We start from the raw sequence: 27168 nt of genomic DNA on the forward strand, positions 1-27168 counted from the left end.
CCAGAGGCAACTTGAACAGACTTGAGTATGAATAACCGCGCAACTTGGGGCGACTTACAACACAACTTTAAGTCGCCCCCAGGCCAGGCAACTTTGGACGTGGCCAATCACAGAATAATCAGCTCTCGAGGGGGAACTCCACGCCAAATTTTAAATAAAAAACCGGCATGGGTTCCCCTTCAAGAGCATACTAGGCCCTTAGGTCTGGTATGGATTTTATGGGGAACCCCTACGCCAAAAAAATGGCTTGGGGGGGTCTCCCCAAAATCCATACCAGACCCTTATCCAAGCACGCAGCCTGGCCAGCCAGGAAAGGGGGTGGGAACGAGCAAGCACCCCCCCCTGAACTGTACCAGGCCGCATGTCCTCAACATGGAGGGGTGGGTGCTTTGGGGAAGGGGGGCGTCCTGTGCCCCCCACCCCAAAGCACCTTGTCCCCATGTTGATGAAGACAAGAGCCTCTTCCCAACAACCCTGGTCAGGGTCTGCGGGCAGGGGGCTTATCTGGATCCGGGAGCCCTCTTTAAAAAGGGGGCCCCCAGATCCCAGCCCCCCACCATATGTGAATGAGTATGGGGTACATCATACCCCTACCCATTCACCTGGGGGGAAAAAAAAAAAAGTGTAAAAAAATAAATAAATAAATAAATAAAAATAAAAAACACACACACACACACACACACACACACACACACACACACACACACACACACACACACGTTTTTAAAGTAATTTATTAGTCAGCTCCGGGAGTCTTCTTCTGACTTCTCCCACTCTCCGGTTCTTCTGCCGGCTCCTCCGCTATCTTCTTCCAGCTCTTTTGCTAGTGGTGGCCCGGTCTTCTGCGTCGTCTTCTTTCCTCTTCTCTTCCTGCGAGGTTGACAACGCTCTCTCCCGCTGTAATGCCGTGTGAGCGACTTGTATAGGCATGGGGCGTGGTCACCGTGTGATGTCAAACAATGACCCCGCCCCTTATGTCACAGTCCCAGCATTCCCCGGGACTGTGATGTCACAAGGGACGGGGGTCACCGTGACATCACCCGGCGACCACGCCCCATGCCTATATAAGTCGTTGTGCACCTCACACGCGGCTTTACAGCGGGAGAGAGCGTTGTGTCAAAATCGGAAGAAGAGAGAAAAGGGAAGAAGGATGGAGAAGACCAGGCCACCGCTAGCAAAAGGGATGGAAGATGATAGTGGAGGAGCCCAGGCAGAAGAACCGGAGAGAGCGGTGGAGTCGGAAGTCGAAAAAAGACCCCTGGAGCTGACTAATTACTTTAAAAACCTGTAGTGTGTTTTTTTATCGACACTTTTTTCCCCCGGGTGAATGGGTAGGGGTACGATGTACCCCATACACATTCACATAGGGTGGGGGGGCCGGGATCTGGAGGTCCCCTTATTAAAAGGGGGCTCCCGGATCCCGATAAGCCCCCCGCCTGCAGGGGTTGTCGGAAAGAGGCCCCTGTCCTCATCAACATGGGGACTTGGTGTTTTGGGGTGGGGGGGCACAGGGCTCCCCCTTCCCCAAAGTACCCACCCCCCCATGTTGAGGACATGCGGCCTGGTACGGTTTGGGGGGGGGGGCCTCGCTCGTCCCCACCCCCTTTCCTGACCGCCTGGGCTGCGTGCTTGGTTAAGGGTCTGGTATGGATTCTGGGGGACCCCATGCTGTTTTTTTGGCGTAGGGGTTCCCCTTAAATTCCATACCAAACCTAAGGGCCTGGTTTGCCCTTGGAGGGGGAACCCATGCCGGTTTTTTAGAGAGGCGACATTGTTGCTTCAATATAGATGGAGACTTGGAGGCAAGTTCCATTGAAATCAATTGGTACAAGTCGCCTAGAAGATGGTTTGAAGTCGTACAGGAACCTTTTTTGAAGTCGGAGCGACTGCTGTAGTGTGCATTAAGATGGCTCTATTCACTACCATCGATTTTCTCAACAGGGCGACTTGGGGTGACCTGAAGTCGGATTCCAGGTTGCCCCTGTGTGAACCGGCTCTTAAAAGGTATTCTGTTGCTAAATAAAAATGCAAAGTAAACAAAAAAAAAAAAAAAAAAAACAAACACAAGAAACCAAACTCATATGAACTGATTACACTATCCACACAAAGCAAAGATGGAGGAATTTCCCCTGCTGGCTATTATAGTCAGGCAGTCACAGCACCAGCAGATGTCTGAATACTCAAAACCGAATTGATACAGCCGCTTTTCGCCTGACAATTTTCTACCCAGCTCCTTCGATTAAAAAAATAAAAAAAAATAAAGGATTTGTGTCAAGATGGGTGGTGTCAACAGGGCCACCTATGGCTGGGATATCCGCTGGTTCAGCAGGAATCAAATTAAATGCAAACCTGTGTGTGGAAAGCGTAAAGTGACTGTATAGCCTTAAAGTGGTTTTAAGCCCACTTGGTGATTTTCAGTCAATCCTCTGTACCCCAGTGTATGTGCCTTATAGAAAATATGGCGTTTCATACCTTATTTCCTAGCACCACTCACGTGACCAGCCGCCTCTCGATCTGACAGCTACAGCAGGATGAGGGGGCCTGGGAATCCCCCTGCTGACATTAGTCGGGAGGAGGAGAGAAGAGGCGGCTGGTCAAGTGAGCGTCAAGCGGCGCTCTGAAATATAGTATAGAACAGATTTTTTTTTTAAATAAAGCAGATAGAGGGGAAGACACTGGTATGAGCTGACAGGCAGGGAGGGGGGAAGAGGAGGAGAGAGGAAAACTGTGGATCATGGAGGCACGTAAGCCAACCACGGCTTCAGAACTCAGCAGCCATGATAAACCATGGTCAGTTTACATGGGGAGGCAGAACCAGGCAGGATCAGCCAGGTATTGTAGGTGATAGAAGGGGCCAAATTACACAGCACAAGCACTGTACTGTTATTCATGCTTTAAAGGAACAGGATTTTTTTTAGGGTAACAAAAATCTTTAAAGTTTTTTTTTTTTACCTTAATGCATTCTATGCATAAGAATGAAAAACCTTCTGTGCTGCAATCCTTGCCCCCCCCCCCCCCCCGACCCCACCTTTTTATTACCCGAGTCCAACCCAGTGATGTGCACGAGCGCAGTGGCTCCAGCTGGTTGCTCTCCTCATTGGACAGATTGATTAACAGCAGCGGGAACCAATGACCCCTGCTGTTATCAAAGGCTGTGACACGGGACCAAGCAGCTTTCCGTGGGGGCACCCGATGAAGAGGAGGAGCCAGGAGCGCCAGTGGGGGACCTCAGAAAAGGAGGATCTAGGTTTCTTTGTGCAAAACCATTGCACAAAGCAGGTAAGCATAGAGATGTTTATTTTTTATTTTTTTAAATATACAGAAAAATAAATCAAAATGTTTACAAGCACTTTACCCTTCTTCCCTGCTCTTTTTTTTCTGTTTATAAAAAAAGTTTGTGCCGAATATAATTTTACAGGGTAGCCAAATCAAACCTATACCTAAGAACAGGGAACATAATATAGTGCACCTTACCCATTCTTACATTTTTCAAGTGTCCATTTTCCTTTTTCTTAGGCTCAATTCTGCTTTTATGGTGTTTAAAGTAAACTAAAAAGGCAAAAAAAATAAAAAATCCCCCCCCCCCCCCCAGTTTTGGATAAAATGAAGAGGGATTAGAACAACCATTAGGTTTTATTGTGGTCTGTGCTATTAACTTAAATTAAATATTAAATTAAAACAAACTGACAAAAGCTACAAATACTGCAGCTGCTGACTTTTAATATCCTTACCTGTTCAGGGAGTCCGCAATGTCAGCACCCCAGCCAATCTTCAGATTGGCTGTCGGATGCAGCCACTGCTATTCCTGGAAGAGGAACCCGGCAGTGAAGCCTTTCAGATTCACAGCCAGCACCCTACTGCGCTTGCACACTGCACTTTCCAACTGACGAGGAAGGTGCTGTCTCTCGGAAGTGGAGAATATGGTACCTGTCAAAAACAGGTATTTGTTCCCCAACTCCCTCCTGAAAGGTGCCAAGTGCATGGCACCGGAAAGGGGAGGGGAGGGGAGGGTGGAGTTGGCGAAGACAGATAAGCGAAGTTCTGCTTTAAGGAAATTTGCCCTATTTATCATTACCACTGAAAGTGAAAATGAAAGCAAAAGAAAATCCCGAATTTTGGGTTGTCCTCAGAAAAATAAGAGAGAACAAATCTTCCAATGAGGACACTAGATCTGGTGACCTGGAGGGGCCCTGAGGGAAATCCTTAAAGTGGTTGTAAAGGCAGAAGGTTTTTTTTATCTTATATTAATGCATCTATGCATTAAAATAAAAAGCCCCCCTAATACTTATACAAGGTCCTTCTCTGTTCAATGTCTCAGCCATCTGAGATTCTCCCAGTGATTGGCTGAGACAGCAGCGGCGCCATTGGCTGCTGCCAATCATAGTCAGCTAGCCAATTAGGGAGAGAAGGGCCAGGGCCGGGGCTCCGTGTCTGAACAGACACAGAGCTGTGACTCAGCTTGGGTGCCCCATAACAAGCTGCTGTGGGGGCACTGAATAGGGGGGAGGGGCCAGGAGCACTGAAGAGGGATCCGAGATGAGGAGAATCGGGGCTGCTCTGTGCAAATCCACTGCAACAGAGCAGGTATAACATGTTTGTTTTTTTCTATAAAAATAACAGACTTTACAATCACTTTAAATTGGCAGAGATTTCCTCACTTTCTGTCTGGCTATGGGATAGGAAGTGAAGGGAAATCTCCACAATAGGACACAGATGGTGATGGTGGGAAATGGTACGGGTTATAACCCTTCTTGCTCAAAAAATGAAAAAAGGTTTTGCCTTCTACTTTAATTTCATCTTGTGCAAGTAACACAATTCCCGATCTAGGGTGTCCCCTTAAACCAGGAAGTGCTTACAGAACACTTTCCCCTCTCCATAACATAGGAAGAAGGTGTTCTGTGATTTTGTTTTGTAAATAACAGAATTAGCAGTGCTAATAAAGCTTGAGATAACACTGCAGCATGCACAGGTCAGCACTGAATGTCTAGCTGGATTAACAGGTATTTCAAATTTAACAAACAGATATACCCAAACAATTTAAAAAGGGAACAATGTTTAAGGTTTACATACACTTTAAAGCAGAGCTGCCAAATTTGACACCTTTCGGGTGGGGGGTACCTGGTTTTGGCAGGTACTCGCTCCTCTTTCCAGCCGTCGCAACCTCAGACAGAAGTTCGGCTCCCTCCTCCTTTACCTGCCGTCGGGCCATTCACAAAGTGAAGCGTACTTGCACAGTAGGGAACCAGTTGTGAAGCCACAAGGCTTCATTGCCGGTTTCCCTTAGCCGAGATGGCGGTGGCAGCACCCGAAAGCGTCCCAATATTAAAAGACGGCAGCTACAGTAGTTATACATTTTTCTGAAGGAGCCTGGAGAGCCTCTTTAAATTCCCCTTAAAAAGCACTCCCTCCAACCTTGACAGCATTAGCCTGCATAACAGTATGTAAAAGACCTCTATTTTGGTCATTGGTGGAACACTGCCGACACATGTGCAATATACAGTTCTCCATGGCAGGGTCATGATTAGACAGCAGGTGCAGCGAGACATTGTTGTCAGAATATATACATGTATGTTGAATGACAGAACTTTTTGTACTTGAAGCAAGCCAGTTATTTCTCAACTGTATTGCAAACTGATGATTTGGGAGTGAAAAAGTGAAATGTGGCAAGTTGGATCACAGGGGTTGGCAGAAAATAACTGAAAATATTTGGAATAAAGCACTTAAAATCACTGACCCATTTCCATCTCCAGGCTACTTTCTTTTCATGAGCTCTCCTTAATGTCCACGATAACAAAAAGCTAAATATATTTCTCCAGACAAAAGCAGATGTTCTACTGGAGCGATGTCTGGTAATGCAGAAATGCACAAAGCTTTTCTTGTGGGGATCAGTAATGGATGATCCTTAGGCTTCTAGGAGAAGAAAAAAAAAAAAAACTCCCTGGGCCTGTTCTTATGAATGAGAAAGAATGAGTCTATCTTCATTCTTCTCCATTATCTTAGCCCCCTCCACCAGAAAGTTTTAGAACAGAAGTCTGACAAAACAATATCCAAATTTGTCTGCTCAAATGGTTGCCCTGGAGCAGCTCATTGTGTCCCAGTTAGACCTTCAATTCGTTTAAGCTGTGATATGTCCTAAATTTCTTTTTAACTCTCTCTTGCTGGTAAAAAAAAAACAAACACTAGGCAAAAATGAAAAAAATTAAACCAATTCAAATGACTTGTCCTATATATACAAATGATATAACACACACACACACACACCAGTACTGTGCAAATATTTTAGGCAGGTGTGAAAAAAATTTATAATCAAATCAATATTTGGTCTAACTACCCTTTGGCTTCAAACCAGCATTAATTCTTACACATGCACAACATCAGAGAATTTGAAAGATCTGAGTCAGATGTATGATTAACCAATTATACCAAGCAGGTGCTAATGATCATCAATTTCAAATGTAGGTTGAAACACAGTTAATAAAAAACAAACAACTGTGTAGTAGGCTTAAAGTGTTACTAAAGGTTTTTTACAAAAACAAACAAACATGTTGTACTCACCTGCTCTGTGCAATGGTACTGCACAGAGAGTCCCTGATTCTCCTCTTCTTGGGTCCCCTGCCAGCGATCTTGGATCCTCCTTTCAGTGTTCCCCCATAGCAAGCAGCTTGCCATGGTGGCACACAGCGGTCACTCCTGAGATGCGTGTCCCTGGGGCTGTGGTCCATAGACATACAAAGCAGGGCTTAGCCCCCACCTCTGCTTCCGCCTCACTGCATTTGACAGTAGCAGAAGTCCCTGTGTAAAGAGGAAGAGAGGGGAGAAAAGCTGCAGCCGTGCACAGCTCTGGATCTCTCACTTCTCTCTTCCCCTTCCCACAGGGAAAATAAATTTAGATTTTTTATATAATATATATATATATATATATATATATATATATATATATATATATATATATATATATATATATATATATATATATATATATATATATATATATATATATATATATATATATATATAAAAAAAAAAAAACACACAAAACCTTTTTACCCTAATGTAAGAATGCATTAAAGTAAAACACACATTTTGGCTTTAGAACCATATTAAAACTGGGTGAGGAACAACCCAAACTCTACCACTAAAGGTGAGGTTGTGAAAGGCAGTTTCATGTCACAGGTCATACACCATGACAAGACTGAGCACAACAAGACACAAGGTAGTTATACTGCATCAGCAAGGTCTCTCCCAGGCAAGTGTTTCAAAGCAGACTGGGGTTTCCAGATGAGCTGTTCAAGCTCTTTTGAAAAAGCACAAAGAAACGGTCGGCCAAAGAAACTTAATGCAGAAGATGATAGACTCATCATGCTTACTTTTCTTCAACATCAGATGATGCCCTGCAGTGCCATCAGCACAGAACTGGTGGAAATCAGTGGAACCCAGGTGCACCCATCTACTGTGCAGAGAAGTTTGGCCAGAAGTGGTCTTCATGGAAGGATTTGAGGCCAAAAAGAAATACCTCCCACGCAGAAGGCTAAGCGACTCAACTATGCATGAAAATATACTAACTGGAGTTCAGAAAAAAAAAATGGCAGCAGGTTCTCTGGACTGTCAAAATTTGAAATATTTGGCTGTAGCAGGAGGCAGTTTGTTCACCAAAGGGTTGGAAAGCGATAAAATAAGTGTTTGTAGGAAGGGTGGTAAGGATTCTTTGCAAGTTTGGATCTGCATTTCTGCAAATAGAGTTGGAGATCTTGTCAGGATCAATGGTGTACTCAATGCTGAGAAATACAGGCAGATACTTAAAAAGTGTATGTAAACCCAATTCATGAAATTTGAGCTGGGCACATACTTGTAGTGTTTTCTTCACTTTCTCCAAACCCCAGAGTCCTGTGTGTTTCTTATGCTCTTAGCTCTGTTATCAGCACGATAACTTCTGACATTTTCTCTGAGATGGGAGATAATAGCAGCCTGAAGTTTGTGTCATGGAAGGTTGCTATAGATTAGCAGAGTGCTGCTTGATTCAGAGCAGAGCTCTACACATTGCTGTATGTCAATAATCCACACTCATTGATGGACAGGAAGAGAAAAATCAGTAACACAACTTTCTAAAGTATATATAAAGCTGAAGACAGCAGATATACATGTAAAACTTATGTAGGAGGATTGGTTTTATAACCGTGCATCATCTGAGGCGGTTCATTTCATTGGATATATGCGAGAATTTACATCCACTTTAACCATCATGCCACATCATCAGGGAGGCGTGCGATTGGCCTCATAACGACCTCAAACATACAGCCAATGTCATCAAGAACCTTCTTCAGCAAAAACAAGGGGATCTCAACATCATGGAGTCTGTCTGGGATACATGAAGGGACACAGAAGCATTTGAGGCAACCAACATCCACAGATCTGTGGTTAGTTCCTCAAGATATTTGTTATTTGTTATCAGCACACTTAGTCCATTCACACTTCCTCCAGCTTTTGAACAGAAAGCCCATACAGAGGTATGGCTAGAAAGCTGGAGGACATGTCTGCAGGAGCCTGACATTGCAACCATAATCCATTGATTTCAGGTGCAAAGCCTCCTGGGGAAAAAATAAATAAAAATACTCCCCTGCATAAATAAGTGCATTTATCACACTTTTCCTAAAAGTGAAATACCGTATATACTCGAGTATAAGCCGAGATTTTCAGCCTCTTTTTTGAGGCTGAAAGTGCCCCCCTCGGCTTATACTCGAGTCATCGCTGTCTGCCCGCTCGATCAGCGTGTCGAGCAGACAGACAGCGGCCATTCTATAGTTCAAAAGCCGCGCCTCCGGCTCCGCCTTCGCCTGTGATAGGCGGAACACTGAATTTCCCAGCAGCCTGTGTTCCGCCTATCACGGACATCGTATCATCCTCGTACTACGGACGAGGATGATACGATGTACGTGATAGGCGGAACACAGGCTGCTGGGAAATTCAGTGTTCCGCCTATCACAGGCGAAGGCGGCGGCGCAGCTTTTGAATTTTACAATGGCCGCCGAGGCGCCGACGAAGAGGGCACGGGACGGAGGCAAGGCAAGGCACGGCACGGGACGGGACGGGACGGAGGCAAGGCACGGCGGCGAGGCACGGAGGCAAGGAGGCTCGGCACGGGACGGAGGCTCGGGACACAGGTAGGCTGGACACACACACACACACACACACACACATGGATACACACACACACAGGGATGGATGGATGGATGGATGGAGACACACACACACACAGGGATGGATGGATGGATGGAGACACACACACACAGGGATGGATGGATGGACACACACACACACACAGGGATGGATGGACGGACACACAGGGATGGACGGACACACAGGGATGGACGGACACACAGGGATGGACGGACACACAGGGATGGACGGACACACAGGGATGGACGGACACACAGGGATGGACGGACACACAGGGATGGACGGACACACACACAGGGATGGACAGGCATGTCTTACCCTCGGCTTATACACGAGTCAATAAGTTTGCCAGTTTTTTTGGGGGTAAATTGGGGGCCTCGGCTTATATTCGGGTCGGCCTATACTCGAGTATATACGGTAAGTCTTTAAGGAGATGCTATGGGCATAGTGACAATGTTTCTAATTTTCCTGCTTGCAGGGCTGGACTGACAGGAATACTTTCAGCTAAAGCTTAATATATATATTTTTTTAATGACACTTGGGGCTAGAGAACCTAAACCCTATTGAGCATCTGTGGGGCATCCTCAAACAGAAGGTGGAGGAGTGCAAGGTCTCTAACATCCACCAGTTCCATGAGGTCATCATGGGGGAGGGGGAAGAGGACTCCAGTGGCAACCTATGAAGCTCTGGTGAACACCATACCCAAGAGGGTTAAGGCAGTGCTGGAAAATAATGGTGGACCCTTTGGGCCCAATTTGGACATTTTCACTAAGATGTACCATTTTGTTGCCAGCAGTTTAGACATTAATGGTTATGTGTTGAGTTATTTTGAGGGGACATCAAATTCACACTGTTATACAAGCTGTATACTCACTACTTTACATTGTAGCAAAGGGTCATTTATTCAGTGTTGTCACATGGAGATACAATAACATATTTACAAAAATGTGAGGGGTGTACTCACTTTATATCTATATCTATCTGTATCTATATCTCTATCTATATATCTCTCTCTATCTATACACATATATACACACACACACATACACACACTGTATTTTACATATGCATTACCCTTTCCTGATATTAAGTGGCTGTAAATCTCAGGCATGAAATATGAGCAAAGCATATCCCTCCATAGTGTGTGTACGTGTCTCAACTAAGAGCACTAAAGCTAAAGAGTGCCAAATCAGGCTCACTTCTGCATATAAATAAATCAGCTTTCAGGTTTTACTGCTAAAAGCTTAAACAAGCTGAAGGTTAGAAGTCAAATGGCATCTATACAGAAGTGAGCCTGATTTTGCACTCTCCAGCTTTAGTAAATATACCCCTAATTGTAATTTCTGTCTGCTGCTTTGTTCCTCTGGTATCAACATGAAAAGCTTCTGACAAGTTTTTCTGACACCAAGAGAAAAAAGGTGACAGGGGAGGGATCTCCAGCTGATGGACTGCCTCATTTCTGTTCCTGTAAGCTTTGTACATTCTCTCCAATTGACAGAGCTCTGCAGGGTGTAACTTCAGCTCACCGCCTCCCCCCCACCCCCCTTTATTTTTTTTTTTTAAGAACTCTCAGGCAAGCCTTATAATTCAGCACTTTGAACAGATGTAGAACACAAAAAAGGACTGAAGATAGACGAGTACAACTTAAGTAGGATGATTTGTTTAATTTTTGTGCATCATCTGAAGCCAGTCACTTTACTGGGAATGTCTGAGGCCGCGTACACACGCGGGGACTGTTCGCTCAACTTTGTCCGCTGAACAGTGTTTCGGCGGACAGTCCGCTCGTGTGTGGGCTTTCAGCGGACAGTCTGCTGAACAAAGTTTTTCGGAAATTCCGAAAAATTGTCCGCTGAAACTTTGTTTCAGCGAACAGTCCCCTCGTGTGTAGGCTTGTTCGTCAAACTAAGTTCCACGCATGCTCAGAAAGGATTTACAAGCCGAAGTTTGCATTGCAGTGTATAGGACGTCGTTTTCTAGTCCCGTCGTACGTGCCGTTCACGTCATCGCGCACGGTTTCAGCGGACTGTTCGTTCGTCGTGTGTGGCCAAGTCCGTCCATGCTAATTTTGAGCGGACTGTCTGCTGAAACTGTTTGACGGACAAAGTTGAGCGAACAGTCCCCGCGTGTGTACGCGGCCTAAGGGTTTACAACTAGGGCTGAAACAACGAATCGATCACTATTTTATAATCAGCCAGTAACATAATGGGGTAAAAAAAAAATCAAATAAAAAACACAAACTAAAATTAGCCATTTAGAGTACAAAGGGAGCAAATAATCGCTACTGTAAATATTACTTCCACTGTTGCACAGAAGAAAAAAAAAAAAGAGGAGGATGAACCCCTTACAGTAACGATTTGCTCTTTTTGTACTATAAAAAGGGCTATTTTTTGTAACCCCATTATGTTACTAAACGTCTTAGGCGCGTCTTATTTCGGTGCGTTTTGCAGAAACGCACTACAGTTCATTTAACGTTCACGTCTATGCTTTTTTCAGCTGCTGCATATTTGGATAGTCATAGTTAGTAAGGTTGAATAAAGACACCAGTCCATCCAATTCAACCCGAGTGAGTGTCTACCCCTATCCCTTTACACTGCACACTCACATTGATCTCTACCCTCAAGGAGCCCACAATCTAAGGTCCCCATTCATGTACTAGGGCCAATTTTGGACAGAAGCCAATTAACCTACCTGCATGTCTTTGGTTTGTGGGAGGAAACCGGAGTACCTGGAGGAAACCCACGCAGGCACAGGGAGAACATGCAAACTCCAGGCAGGTAGTGTTGTGGTTGGGATTTGAACCAGAGACCCTTTTTACTGCTAGGTGAGAGTGCTAACCACTACACCACTGTGCTGCCAGGGACTTTTTTCAATGCAAAAACTACGCTTTTTTGGTTCAATATACGTCAATGGAGAAGCTGCAGAAAAGCATGTAGTGCGTTTTTGCAGCAATGTGTTTTTTTTCCCCAATCTGCCCAAACGACAAATTGCAAAAAAAAAAAAAAAAAAACACACAACCAGCAAAAAACACAAATCGCAGCAAAATTACATGCACAAAAGTCAAAAAACGCACAGCAAAAAGCACTGCAGAAACAGATCAAAAGCAAACTGCATAGGTGTTGGTCATGCGGATCAATTTTCAGATGAGATGAGAATATTCATGCGAAAAATCTTTGTATATTCCCTGAAAGAATGTTTGAAAATGTCACTCTTAACATTCTATTTTAAAACTAATGTCATTTCTGAACGAAAACCACATAGACTGTTTACATATTAACTAAAAATTATACACCAAACTTTAAGGTTATTAACCGATTAATTGAAACAATAATCAGCCAACTAATCGATTATGAAAATAGTTAGTCTCAGCCCTATTTACAACCACTTTATGGTATATTCAAGAGGAATATATCCTAGCAAAAATCGTGTTCTGTCAACGGGAAATTAAAATTGGTCAGAACAGCCACAGTAACAAAAGTTACTTGGGAAAGTCGATTAGTGTTTTTTTTCCCCTTTTTGACCACAGCACACAGCTCCCATTGTCCCATAAAACATATACAAAACAATGACATTTAAAAACAAGGAAAGAATCTCTCATAGACATTCACCATCCTATGCAAAGCCACTTGAAGCTATACAGCTATTACTTCTAATGTAAGATAAAGCCTTTTCACTTCGGTGAAAAAACGTTAAAAATATTTGCAAAAGGTGTGCCACTGCAATCACTTCCACGCGTCTTCAAACGCGACCCACCTTTTATTCTTGTCAACACATTTACCTCTATGCGTGTGCCAATTTATCAAGCTTAAAAAATAAATAAAATAAAAAAAGTGGTGGATATGGAATTACTTGTTATAAAGAGGCGCAGATGACCCTGATAGCAGTGCTCATTTCCCTGTGAAATTCTGCCAAATTAGATACTAAATTCTGCTGTGCTGGCAAAAAGTTTTAGGCAGTTTCACATTCATCAACTTATCCCAAGTCAGCTTTCTTGACGAGATGTTGAAGGATTTTCCTTCACTTGCCATGAAAAAAAAATAAAAAATTAGATGGATATGGTATTTTACAAAGATACGTGGTGCACTCTAGTGGATGACTGGGGCATAGACATTCATAAAATTAACACAGCCATACCAGAGGCATAGAGAATCACTTAGACATCAAAGCTGGATATGTTGTATAAACTGTATGTAGCCGAGACTTCCCGTCTCATACCTGGAACACAGTAGAGTCGGCACTCACCCATTCGAAGAAAGCAATGTATTCTAGCAATAAATCAGAGAGGCAGGCTGATGTCACAACCTCTGACTCAGCCAGAGGAAGCTTTGTATTCATTGTCAGTATACATTGACTCTCAGCTCCAACCCGGCGCTATGTTGTATGACGTCTCAGCTAAATACAGTTTAATCAGCACATCTAGCGGCCTCACATGTTCGTGAGTGACATAGTTCATTTGGGCCATTTTTGCCCAAACAAACTACGCAAAGTTAAAAATGAAACCAGTTGGGACTTTATATTAGCGCGCAAGGCATATACCGCCAAGCGCCTCCATCCCTATTTGAAAAAAGGAAAGAAAGGTGGGACTTTATATGAAGCATACATCCTTGGAGATAAATGAAGATGGGAGGTAATAGTTCATTGGGAGATAGATAGGAGAGATAGAGAGATAGAGAGATAAAATCATCATCAGTTGTTGATTCTGGTCGGCCTACGGCCCTCCATGCCTGCACCCAGTCTCATTGATATATCTGTAAGTAGCCCTGGTAAATAGGGTTTTTGCGCCCTCTTTTCACCTATACAAAGGCCTATCATTTTATTATTTTCTACAAATTATGTTTCAATACTTATAGGACACCTATTCCATACTTTTGCCTGAAGAGTGGTAGTCGCCATGAGACGCTTCAAGACAATGGATGGCCCCTCGCTCATATTTTGTAATACTATTAATTACCATATCTACCAATGGATTGTACCAATGAATCAGAGACACAGTGATGTACCATGGAGACACGCCATAATGAAATCTGAAACCTGAACTCAACTAACACTTTAGAAGCAGTTAGAGCAAAAGTTATTTTTTTTTTCCTTTTGGCATAAAGGTTTTACAAGGAGTAAAAGCTGATTGTCGTAAGCACCGCTGTCAGTGTTAAATGGTTTGTCTCACCCCTCTGCCACTTTTGCTTGACAGCTTGGTCTGTGAAAGCAAGTTGAAAAATAACTGATTTACTGGCCAGATCACCAGGTGAAAATAAAAAGATAAAACACCCAAGAAATGAAAACTAAAGCAGTCTCCAAATCTAACAATTGGTAAGCTGCGATTTAATAAACTGTTTTTGGATTTAATACCGCTTTGAAAGGGAAAGCTGGAGTGAGAAAACTACGGAAGCTGCCTTTCCAATTTTTTCTGCAAATACTAGGCAGAGGCCCATTATTCTTTGGTTCTATATTTATCTTAGGAAAGATGTACTTTTCTAAGAAATTATAAATTCCCATATTTTTCCAACAGGTTCCTCCTAAGATATGCATGAAGTACACCATATTTGCAAATACATACCCATCGTGTTCTTTTTGATTTCAGTATATGAATTTCTGGTTATTTTATAGTTATTCATTAAGGCACTATAATCATATCCAAAGATATTGCTGACCATTTGAACAGCTGAAAATAACTTTCACAGAAGAGGACATAAAACTAAGATCGTTTTAATCTATACATACCAAATCCGTACTTCTGAATAAATAAATGGCAGATAGGCTTTTTGAAAACCGCTTAGCCATTTTTTTCGCATTGACTAAAAGTATACAGGTTTTAAAACTGCTTTACTTAAAAGCCAGTCAATTATCACAGCCACTCAGTTATTAAAGCAACAATCTCCTATGACTGTACTATGCATCTTCTTCAGCAACTGAGCACATGTAGTCTCCATGCAATCATTAATACACTTAACATCGCTTATCGCCTTTAATGCTACAGACAGACTGCATCATATGTGCCATTTTGATTTTGGCCATAGTTACTAATTAACCCTTGCAGTGTGGGCACAGCCCCACTGTAAAAGAGGCTTTTAAGGTATCCTGAAAATGGGCTTTCAATTATTCTTTTTCATTCAAACAGTGCAAGTACCTGATTTTAAACAGTTATCAGTTTAATGCAGACCCTGTACAGCAAAGGTCAGACTGGGAGAGGATGAAGCAGCAGAAGGAGCCATTTACTTGTGTTGTAGTGCTCATGTGCCAACAAGGAGCATGCCAACAGATGGAGAGAGCAAATTAATATACAGAGAAGCACCGTAGCATGCAAGTGTGCTGCTTCACCTATTACAGTACTGTCCTGTCAGAAGCTGGGTGAGGAAAAAGCCATGTAAATGTTCCCTTATTGCAGCAGAGAAAAATGAGGTCTCCTTCCCTGCCAGACAGAGCTGTGCTGTATAGCAGAACTGTGTAAATCTCAGAACTTAATAGCTAGAGAGATATATATTAATATTACATACACACACACACATTTTATATACACACACTTCTGTGTATTTAGCAATTTACTCGTAGTTTGGCTTTGCCATTACTGTGTTAAAATGGAACGTTAGTCAGAAAATTAGGTCCTGCTAGATAACTTCAGGCTGGCCTCTTTTGCAGGTATAGATGTTTCAATGTAAAACATTGAAAATAAAGGTCTATAATATTTAAAATCCAGTAATATACTGTCTCACCCTCTTACCCTACTCTGCACATTCTACATTTTTAGGCACTGTGCTGAGTTTGTAGCGGCCGATCTGCTGACAACCTTAACCACTTGCTTACTGGGCACTTAAACCCCCCCCCTCCTGCCCAGAGCAATTTTCAGCTTTCAGCGCTGATGCACTTTGAATGACAATTGCGCGGGCATACAACACTGTACCCAAATGAAATTTTTATCATTTTTTTCCCCACAAATAGAGCTTTCTTTTGGTGGTATTTAATTACAGCTGGGAGTTTTATTTTTTGCTAAAACAAAAAAAGATGCAAAATAAAAAAATAAATAAAAATCATGTTTAACAGTTTGTTATAAAATTTTGCAAACAGGTCATTTTTCTCCTTCATTGAAGTGCGCTGATGAGGCGGCACTGATAGGCATAGTTAAGGTGGCACCGATAGGCACAGATAAGGTAGTACTGATGGGCACAGATAAGGCGGCACTGATGGGCACAGATGGGTAGCACAGATGGGTGGCACTAAGGGGCACTGATAGGTACCACTGAGATGGGACTGATGGGCACTGATAGGTGGCTCTGATGGGCACGGATATGTGGCACTGGGGTGCAGCACCGTTGTTGAGGCAGATTGCGGGCACTGATGGGTGGCACTGTGGGCGGCACTGACGGGGGGCACTTATTTATTGATGGGTGGCACTGGCAGGGGGCAGGTGGGCACTGGCAGGGCTGGCCGTGATCGGGACTGATGTCCCGATCACGGCCACCGGTGATCGGCTCCTTTTGTTTCTCCTCGCGCTGACAGGAATAATAGCCGATTACCGGCTCCGTTGTATCACATGATCAGCTGTCATTGGCTGACAGCTGATCACGTGGTAAGGGGTCGGGATCGACCCCTTGCTCGGATCGGTGATTAGGCGAGTCTCACAGACTCGCCGATCACAGGGCGCGCAGGCCACTCGTGTGCCGGCAAAGGAGGTCCGCGCTGTAGCCGTCATTTGGCTATAGCGCGGATCTCAACTGGTTAAAGAATAATAAAAAAAAATAAATAAAAAAAAAACTCTCCTATCCTTTACATTCAGGGAAGCTTCTCCAGTTTAAACTGCAACTGCCATTGTGCTGCACATGTGATCAATTAGGACACCAGCTATTTGAAGATTTGACAGTTTAATAAAAACAATAAAAAAGAGAGGGTTGTGTGCTGCCCTCTACTGCAGTTAGGAACAGACAGCTGCCAAAGAGGTAAAGCGCTGAGACAGCTGTCTGTTCTAGTGTAAATTCACCAAAGAAACAGGGGAAATGGGTCGATTCTTTACCCTTGTTCAATAAAGGGAAGCTCTTTGTCACATGATCGTAACAGTTATTTCCCTTTCTCTCATGATTTTCATACAAAATTTCAAGCACCCAACTACATTCCACAAATCTGAAACTACTTTCTAAACCTTAAAATGTATATCAATTGTTATTGGAAACAAGTGGAGCTTCCCCTTTTGGGTGGAGCTTTGATTTAAAGGTGATAAATGGTAACTTCCCTTTTGCCCAAAACCCAATTCAACTTCCAGGTCAAATGCTCTACATGTACTTTAGGAGTAACAAAATAAAAAAGGAGTCTTACAGTTTATTTACTTAAAGCGAAGTTCCGCCTGCAAAAAAATAATAAAAAATGTAAAGTCAGGAGCTACAAATACTGCAGCTGTTGACTTTTAAAATAAGGACACTCACCTGTCCAGGGCGCCCGCGATGTCCTTACCCGAAGCTGACCAGTTCCTCGGCTCCGGGTGGAGGCACCAGCATCTTAAGTAAGGGAATCTGGAAGTGAAACCTTGCGGTTTCATTACTGTGCATGCGCGAGTTGCGTTGCACATTCTAACTGGTCCCTGCTGTCTTCTGCGACCTATGTGTCTCCCAGCAGGGGGAATGGAGGAGGGACCGGGCATGTCGTAGATCGCCGTGGATACTGCTGTGATCTTTCACCGTAAGTGGGAGCAAATACCCATATTAGACAGGTATCTGCTCCCCCCTGAAAGGTGGTGGGGGGGAGGGGGGGCGTAGGAACCGGATCAGTGGAAGTTCCATTTCTGGGTGGAACTCCGCTTTAATAAGGCAGCCATATTCTAAGTAGAAAAGCCTGTCCCTTCCTACAATTCTGTATAATGTTCTGTAGAAGGACCCTTGTGCTCTGTTAGGAAGCAGTGATGTCTCTACATCAAAGTGTACAAATCAATATGCAAACTATAATGGATTTTGCCCTATTTTATTTGAATGTTTAAAAGTTTATAAACTGAAGCTAAGGGGGAACTAAAATTCTACAACAAAAAACTCAATTAGGAAGTTGGGGTTTTTGGTGGAAGTATTATGCAAAGGCTCATTTGCTCAAAAATCGTTTTTCCTCCAACTTCTAGTAATTTTTAGCCTTGTGTACACAGCACATATCGCAGTTCAATTCGTGGCACAGTGAAAGTAGAGCCAGGTGCCAGGGCCAACACAACTTCTGGGGGGACAAAACAGTGACAGGATCCAGGTCCCATCCTTGCTGCAATAGCACATAAAGTTTGCAAACCAGCACATTCTATCAAGAGCTAACCTCACTACCAAAAGTTTAGTTCTTCTGCAAAGAAGCTGGCATTGGAGTGCCCTGTATTAAAACAGAACATGTTGGCTGCTTCTAACAGAAAAGCCATATGGTTCCATATGGAGGAAACAAGGAAGATAAGTACAGTGCCTTGCAAAAGTGTTCACCCCCTTGCCATTTTTCGTGTTTTGCTGCCTCACACCCTGGAATTAACATGGATTGTTTGTTTGAGGATTTGCATCATTTAATTTACAGAACATGCCAACAACTTTGCTTCACATAAAAAAAAAAATAAAAAAAATCTTCAAAACAAATAGGACAAAATAACAGAAAAGTCAATGTGCATAACTATTCACCCCCCTAAAGTCAACACTTTGTAGAGCCACCTTTTTTTGGCCATCACAGCTCCAAGTCTCTACGAGGTTATCACACCTTACCACTGGGATTGTTGCCCGTCTCTCTTTGGAAAACTTCTCCAGCTCCTTTAAGTTGGATGGTTTGTGCTTATGAACAGTAATCTTTAAGTCTGACCACATATTTTCTATTGGATTCAGGTCTGGGCTTTGACTAGGCCATTCCAACACATTTACTTGTTTCCCCTTAAACCACTCAAGTGTTTATTTAGCAGTGTGTTAGCCTCAAATCACACACAGAGTGGTACAGGTTTTGCTCAAGAATATCCCTGTATTTAGCACCATCCATCTTTCCCTCCACTCTGACCAGTTTCCCAGTCCCAACTGCTGAAAAACATCCCCACAGTGAAACATGGTGGCAGCATCATGCTGTGGGGATGTTTTTCAGCAGTCTGGACTGGGAAACTTGACGGAGTTGAGACTTGGAGCTGTGATGGCCGCAAAAGATGGCTCTACAAAGTATTGACTTTAGGGGGGTGAATAGTTATGCACATTACTCAACTCTGACCAGTTTCCCAGTGCCAACTTCTGAAAAATATCCCCACAGCATGATGCTGCCACCACCATGTTTCAATGTGGGGATGGTGTTCTTTGGGTGATGTGATGCGTTGGGTTTGCGACAGACATAGCGTTTTCTTTGATGGCTAAAAAGTTCAATTTTAATCTCATCAGACCAGAGCACCTTCCTCCATACATTTTAGGAGTCTCCCACATGCCTTTTCGAAAACTCAAAACGTGCCATTTTGTTTTTGACTGAAAGTAATGGCTTTCTTCTGGCCACTCTGCCATAAAGTCCAACTTTATGGAGCGTATGGCTTAATGTCATCCTATGTACAGATACTCCAGTCTCTGCTGTGGAACTCTGCAGCTCCTCCAGGGTTACCTTAGTTCTCTGTGCTGCCTCTCTGATTAATGCCCTCCTTGCCCGGTGTGCGGGAGTCTCTTGGCAGGTTTGCGGTAGTGCCATTTTCTTACCATTTGCTTATGATAGATTTGATGGTGCTCCTAGGGATCATCAAATATTTGGATATTTTTGTTATGACCTAACCCTGACTTGTACTACTCAACAACATTGTCCCTTACTTGTTTGGAGAGTTCCTTTGTCTTCATGGCAGTGTTTGGTTAATGGTGCCTCTTGCTTAGGTGTTGCAGCCTCTGGGGCCTTTCAAAAAGGTGTGTGTATATGTAATGACAGACCATGTGACACTTAAATTGCACAGGTGGACATCATTTCACAAATTATGTGACTTCTGAAGGTAATTGGTTGCACTAGAGCCTTTTATGGGCTTTATAACAAAGGGGCTGAATACATACGCACATGCCAATTATTTATTTCTGAAAAATTGTTTTATGTATATATTTTCCTAATTTTACTTCCCCAGCTTATACTATTGTGTTTTGATCCATCACATATAATTCAGATTAAAAAACACATTGAACTAAAGACTGTAATGTAATAAAAGTGGTAAAAAGCCAAGGGGTGAATGCTTTTGCAAGGCACTGTATACCTCCACTGATTCAATCAGCTCTCTGTGTGTTTTAACAGAGATCAAAGTATTCCATCATGGTTCAGCATTTACAGAATCTGAAGAAAGGCTGACACTACAGCGCCACTCTGACTGCAAAGACAAAGTATTATTAATATGTCATATTTACCTCATTCAAATTTTTTCTTAGTACTGAACACAAATTGAGAATTATATATAAAACGTGGGTTGGGACTTTCCTTGCTAATTTATCTTTTCTTTATCAAGATTTCCAAACCATAATCCACGTAGAGATAAGGTTGCGTGTCAGGACCTTACGGGGTAAAAAGGACCATGCAAAGCCGCAGATGGACTCTGGTGGCAAGAAAGCGCCCTGAGGCGATTAGTTTGCATAGGTAGCGCTATACAAGTCACTCACTCACTCAGAGATTATTCAGCATTTCTCTGCCAACAATGAATCAATCCTTCCTTCCTTCAGCCCCCTGGTTTACCCATACAGCTCTGCTGCTCTGGCCCACGGGTTTAGGCCCCTGTCTCACCCCCAGTGCACACAAATAGCTCCAAGGGACAGCTAAGAATCAGAATATGGACTCTGGACTACAAGACCCATACTTGGTTTTACCAATCTCTGAGAAAATGGAAAATTCAGTTTCCTCCATATAACTTAAGCAAGTCAAGGAACCTCAACCTGAATGGGTGACACAAAACCTTTTCAATACCATGACTAGAGGTCGACCGATATATCGGCCGATATTTGCCGTTTTTTTATTAATCGGCATCAGCTGATTGTGCTGATAAAAAGGCCGATTTAGAACTACAGCACGACTTGGAAATTACTTCTATAATAGAAGTCAGTGTAAGTTGCCTGAGTCATCATAGAAACGACTTTCCTCCTTTCTAGGCAGTCTGCCAAGAAAAGAGCAAAAAGATACAAAATGTTTACACTTCAATGAATGAATTCATCTCAGTGTGTAGAGATCTCAGTTTAACCATTTAAAGACTAAATCTTTTTTGACACTTGTTGCTTACAAGTAAAAATCCTGTATTTTCTGCCAGAAAATCACTTAGACCCCCCAAAAATTTATATATTTATATATATATATATATATATATATATATATATATATATATATATATATATATATATATATATATATATATATATATATATATATATATATATATAGTTTAGCAGAGATCCTAGGGAATAAAACAGCAGTTGTTGCAATATTTTATGTCACACTGCATTTGCACAGAGGTCTTTCAAATGCATTTTTATGGGGAAAAAAAATACACTATTTAAAAAAAAATTAACAGTAAAGTTAGCCCATTTTTTTTTCATCCAAAAGTTTTGACTACCTGTTTTTATTTAATATATAGTTTTTTTTTTTTTTTTCCATCTAAATCATACATACAAGTAAACTGATTGGAGGTTTGTTTTGTTTAATAAATGTTTAAATGTAAGAAATTTTCTGTATCACTTATGAAGGCTGCTTTCACACTGGATCGGGCAGGCGTTGATGGTAAAACGCTGCAAGTTTTAGCGGCTCTTTACCATCATTTTAGCGGTGCTATTTGGCTGCTAGTGGGGCACATAAAACCCAGCTAGCGGCCGAGGAAGAGGTTAAATGCGCCCGTGAAGCATCGCTGCCAAATCGCATTGCATGCGCTTCGGCAGTGGTGCCCATTGATATCAATGGGCAGGAGTGGTGGAGGAGCGGTATACACCACTCCATAGGTGCTGCTTGCAGGACTTTTTATTAAGATCCTGCCAGCGCATCGCCTCAGTGTGAAAGGACTCTGTCTTTCACAAAGACTGCAGGGGAGCCATTTTGCAGGCACTTTACAGGTGCTATTTTTAGCCCAAAAGTGCCTGAAAAACGCCCCAGTGGGAAAGGTGTGTTAGATTTTATTAGAGGGAGGGGGGATTTAAAAAAATAAATTAAAAAAAAAAAAAAAAAATCAGCCTAAAATCCCCCAAAAAAAAAAAAAAAAAAAAAAAAATCGGCATCATACATCAGCCGCCATGATTTCTAAATATCGGCATCGGCCAGAGAAAAACCCATATCGGTCGACCTCTAACCATGACAATACACTGTACTGTCACAGAGGTTAGAACCATTCCCTACTTTAACAAAACCCTCTATTGATCAAAACTGATTTCCAGGAATGATCTGTATTGCATACTCGGTATAGCTTAGCACAATGCAAGTATATACGTTTTTTATACCTGATGGGCCACTGGGGAAGCTAAATGACTGTAGTAGTCAGCACCACTATATTTATAGCCGAGAGCCTCCAGGTTCTGCTCAGGTTATGTGCGAGTGGCATTCCCTCTGCACACTGACCACATTCATTATTATTATTCATCACATTAAATATTCATAGATGCATTCTTAGAACACCTTGTATTTTGTTCCATGAACACAAGGCGTTCTCTTATTAGCTAAGGTGGAGAGGAGGGTGGTGATGTCTCAATCCAATTAATATGTGATAACAGCTTTAAGCATTTTTAAAAGTGACAGAGTGACTTTAACTGAAGTAACAAATTTACAGTATGAGAGCAAGAAAAATGATTGCAATGTCTATCAATATCCCCTTACCTTCCTCTGCTCCTTGCGAACAACATGTTTGTCATCGTCTTGCCAATATGCATCCTCAAGAGCCTGCTGACGTTTTGCATCAGCTACAGCCTTTGCCTCTGCCTTTCTGGCACGGGCAGCAGCAGACTTGGTGTTTTCCCCCTGAAACTTTTTGGGCATCCCTCAGCTGTAAAACAGAACAGAAATATTACGTTTATATGAGTGAGGAAATAGGCTATCCGAAAAGATATAGATGGCACGGTCTCTACTAGAAGAGGTGGTGTTTTGTTGCTCCTCCGCTAAGTTTTACCTGTATTCTTACAGCAGCATGAAACCAGCTGTCTGAAACCCTCTAAAAGGAGACTTGTACTCACCACGTACTGGCTGCAAAGAGGTACACATCAAAGAAGTACATACATACATATATATATATAATGTATCTGTTCATTGTTTTATGCTGCGGTCACAAAAACAGAAATACAAATCCCCTTTTTAAAATAATCATTTTGTTGCTTTGCAGCCTGAATTAAAGACAGACACATTTTTAGTTGTATCCAGCTGTATATACCCAGTGCAACTGGCCCCCCTAAAGGACAGTTAACTGGCCCTTTGCTTAAAAAAGTTTCTAGGCCCTGCGAAGACATTCCCCCCCCCCCCCCCCAGCACTCACTTGAGCCAGGGAGGCGAGAGAAGTGGCCTCCTGCTCGCAGTAACGTGCTGAACCGCTGTCAATCAGGTAGCTATGAGCAACTCTGCCATTCAGCTGATAGTGATGTATTTCAGGATAACAGCCGGTGTGTGCCCGTTGGTTGGGGTGCACATCGATCGTGGTGCGGCATGTCAGTCTGACACGCGATCTCGGTGAAGAGTCTCTGATGGAACTCTCTGCCACGTGATCAGCTGTGTCCAATCACGGCTGATCACAATGTAAACAGAAAGAGACGTTTATCGGCTTTTCCTCACTTGCACCTGACCGGCATGAGTAGTGGAGAGACGATTGGAGGCTCTCCTGAAAAGGGGGGGTGGGCTATTTGTACTTTCCCGACTTGTTAGGCCTCTTTCACATGAGGCGGATCCGTGATGATCCGCCTTGTGGACATCCGCTTGCTCAGCGGGGATAGCTCAGTCGATCTCCGCTCAGCAGGAAGATGACAGGTCTGTCTCTGCACACTGTGCAGGGACGGACCTGTCACAGCGCTGCTCTCCTCTATGGGGGATCAGATGACAACAGAGTCCTTCATCACCCGATCCGATGACAGATGGAAAAATAGGTTTTCCCTCCGTCACACTTTTTCAGACATGTTACCACTGACATCTGACGCTCCATAGAGGTCTGTGGTAGGGCTGCAACTAACGATTATTTTCATAATCGATTAGTTGGCTGACTATTGTTTCGATTAATCGGTTAAAAACCTTAAAAAAGGGAAAAAAAAAAAAAAAAAAAAAAAAAAGGTAATTTTGCTGCGATTTGTATTTTTTAATTTTTTTTGGCCAATTTGTTGTTGGGCAGATTCAAAAACACAAATTGCCGCAAAAACGCATTACATGCTTTTCTGCAGCTTCTCCACTGAAGTATATTGAACCAAAAAAAACAAAACAAAATAGCACTATTTTGTGTTAAAGAAAAAAAAAAAAAAAAGTACTTGTCGTCTTTTCCAAATACAGCTGCTTTTCCAAGCAGCTGAAAAAAAATCATTGATATGAACGTGTCCCATAGGAAACCATGTAAATGAACTGTAGTGTGTTTCTGCAAATAACACCAAAAACACAGAGGTGTGACCCAGGCCTGAGATGTTTAGTAACATAATGGGGTTAAAAAAAAACTAAAATTAGTACAAAAAGAGCAAATAATTACTACTGTAAGGGGTTCATTTTTTAATATGAGACAGTGAAAGTAATATTTACAGTAGTGATTTGCTCTTTTTGTACTATAAAGGGCTAATTTTCGTTTTTTTAACCCCATTATGTTAGTGGCTGATTAATCGATTATGAAATTAATCGATTATTATTTTCATAATCGATTAGTTGTTTCAGCCCCAGTCTGTGGAGCATCCGTTCAGGTCCGCCTGAAAAACTGACAGGGGGACCTGTAACGGATCGTCCGTGTGAAAGAGCCCTTAGGGTCTCAAGAAATGAGATAGACTGTCAGTACTTCAGAAGTGATCAATTTTCAGCGATTGGCACCATAGTTTGTAGGCTCTATAACTTTCACAAAGACCAAATAATATACACTAAATTTGGGTTATTTTTACCAAAGATGTGTAGCAGAATAAATGTTGCCCAAAATTTAGGAAGAAAAAATTACTTGTTAGCAAAATTTTATGACAGAAACAAAGAAAAAGGCATTTTTTTTTTCACAAAATGTAGTTTTTTTTTTTTTTTTTTTTTTTTTTAATAACATAAAAAATAAAAAACCCACTAGTCATTAAATACCACCAAAAGAAAGCTCTATTTGTGTGAAAAAAAAAAGGGGACGCAAATTTCACATGGGTACAGTGTTGCATGACTGAGTAATTGTCAAAGTGTGAGAGCACAGAAAGCTGAAAATCGGTCTGGGCAGAAAGGGGGGGTGAAAGTGCCCAGTATTGAGGTGGTTAATCACCACCAAATGAAAGCTCTATTTGTGTGAAAAAAAATGATAAAAATTGTATCTGGGTACAGTGTAGCATGACTGCGCAATTGTCAAAGTGTAACAGCGCTGAAAGCTGAAAAATGGCCTGGGCAGGAAGGGGGTGTACGTGCCCTATTGGCAAGTCGTTAATGCATACAAATATAAAAAAGGAAAAAAAACAAAAAACACACACACACACACACACACACACGAAAGTTAGGCCATTTTTTTTTGTATAATGTGAAAGATGATGTTATGGCAGGGGAATCGCAATTTTAATTGTAAGTAAAAAAATTGTGATAGTCATTTTAGCCAGAATTGTGCAGTGTATGGTTAGCCGTAAATCTAAATGAATGATTGTACAGTGAATGGCCAGCTTGAGGAGGAGCCATACAAACAATGGGACTTTTTTTGCATTAGTACAGGGAATTCATTAAAGTAAAACCAATGCCTAGCCTTTACCACTTTAAGGCTTATATTTCTCTCAGGAACACAAACAGCGCTATAATATACGCTATGTATATCTCTTGTACACCCAGGCTCCCTGCAATGTGCTACATCCTCCCAGCACAGTCATTGCCAATGGAAACTAGACAGCACCCACCCACCAAACCTTCAGGCTGCTACATAGCAAAGTCCCTCACATTGAGCATGTTTCACTCTCCCTTCTTCCACCTAACTCTTCCATATACCGACAACCATCGTAACATTTGTGTCATCGCCCAGCCAGCGACCCCTGTCACTCACACACCCGGGATTCTTCCCTTGCTTCCGCCCCCACTTCAAGTCGCGCTGTGATATCACCATTTAGCGCCAACTTCCGGCCATGACTTCTTCCGCTTCCGGTCCCAGCAGAGTGGCGTGTGCGTTCCACTCCGCTGAGATAACGCGTTGCTGTGTGTTAGTGGAGGGTGTGATTGCTGGTGACGCTGCCACAGAAAAAATGCACAGCAGGTCTGCAGTAAATATAGACGCCAGCAGAGTAATCGTACGAACGTCTACTGCTGTGATTTAATATGCATATTATTTCTGTATATGGCACTAGCTTCGTTTGATGACGCAGCTTAGTGGTGTGCCTTAGAAAGCTGTGTGCACAGCAATCTGCTGGCATTCTACATAAAGCAATTACAACCCCAGTCACCCTGCAGCTTTAGATATAGTCATAATATAGTGTCAGAACCCAAACCCGGGACGTATTAAGCTGCATATTGGAATGAGTGGATGATTGGCTGCAATACTGAGAACTCTCACTAGATGTCACTAGTGTATTTTATACGCATGCATATCAGAATGACAGTTTCTCAAAATATGTTATTCTTTCCTACAATGCTTGATACAATGTTGCAAGAAGCAGTTGCTAATGTTTAACTGTCCACTTGCTGAAATATATATGGAGATGTACAAGAGGATCATAGTAAATTATACAGAGGTAATTGAAAAATTAAATGTGACTTGTTTTTGATTTGAATATGGGTAGAATTATTATTTCTCATGGGGTTTGTGAGAGGAATATCATGTTAACACCTGACAATAAACACATTTAACCAGGGGTCAAGTCCTGGGGAAAAAAGTGTGGGAACTCCCACCCAAGATCCACTCCCCCACCCAAAAAATAAATAAAATGATACGCTCATATGCACGAACAC

The 27168-nt window shown here is 42.5% G+C and overlaps 1 protein-coding gene across 2 annotated transcripts in view; it reads right to left on the reverse strand.

Moving 5' to 3' along the window:
• CCDC124 (coiled-coil domain containing 124) overlaps window positions 1–26384 on the reverse strand; it is a 60155-nt gene extending 33771 nt beyond the window's left edge. Inside the window, exons 1-2 of one of the 2 annotated variants that reach the window (XM_077475546.1) lie at window positions 26274–26384; window positions 22933–23098 (exon numbers count right to left, since the gene is read on the reverse strand). In XM_077475546.1, the coding sequence (XP_077331672.1) occupies window positions 22933–23091 (159 nt within the window). In that variant the 5' untranslated portion in view covers window positions 23092–23098; window positions 26274–26384. Of the gene's footprint in view, window positions 1–22932; window positions 23099–26269 lie in introns of both variants that reach the window. The other variant, XM_077475547.1, reaches the window with a different exon arrangement.
• Window positions 26385–27168: the final 784 nt, after the last annotated feature.

The sequence above is a fragment of the Lithobates pipiens genome, unplaced genomic scaffold, assembly GCF_037356315.1.
Source record: "Lithobates pipiens isolate NorthernLeopardFrog02 unplaced genomic scaffold, aLitPip1_a1.2 Scaffold_13, whole genome shotgun sequence".
Lineage (NCBI taxonomy): Eukaryota > Metazoa > Chordata > Amphibia > Anura > Ranidae > Lithobates > Lithobates pipiens.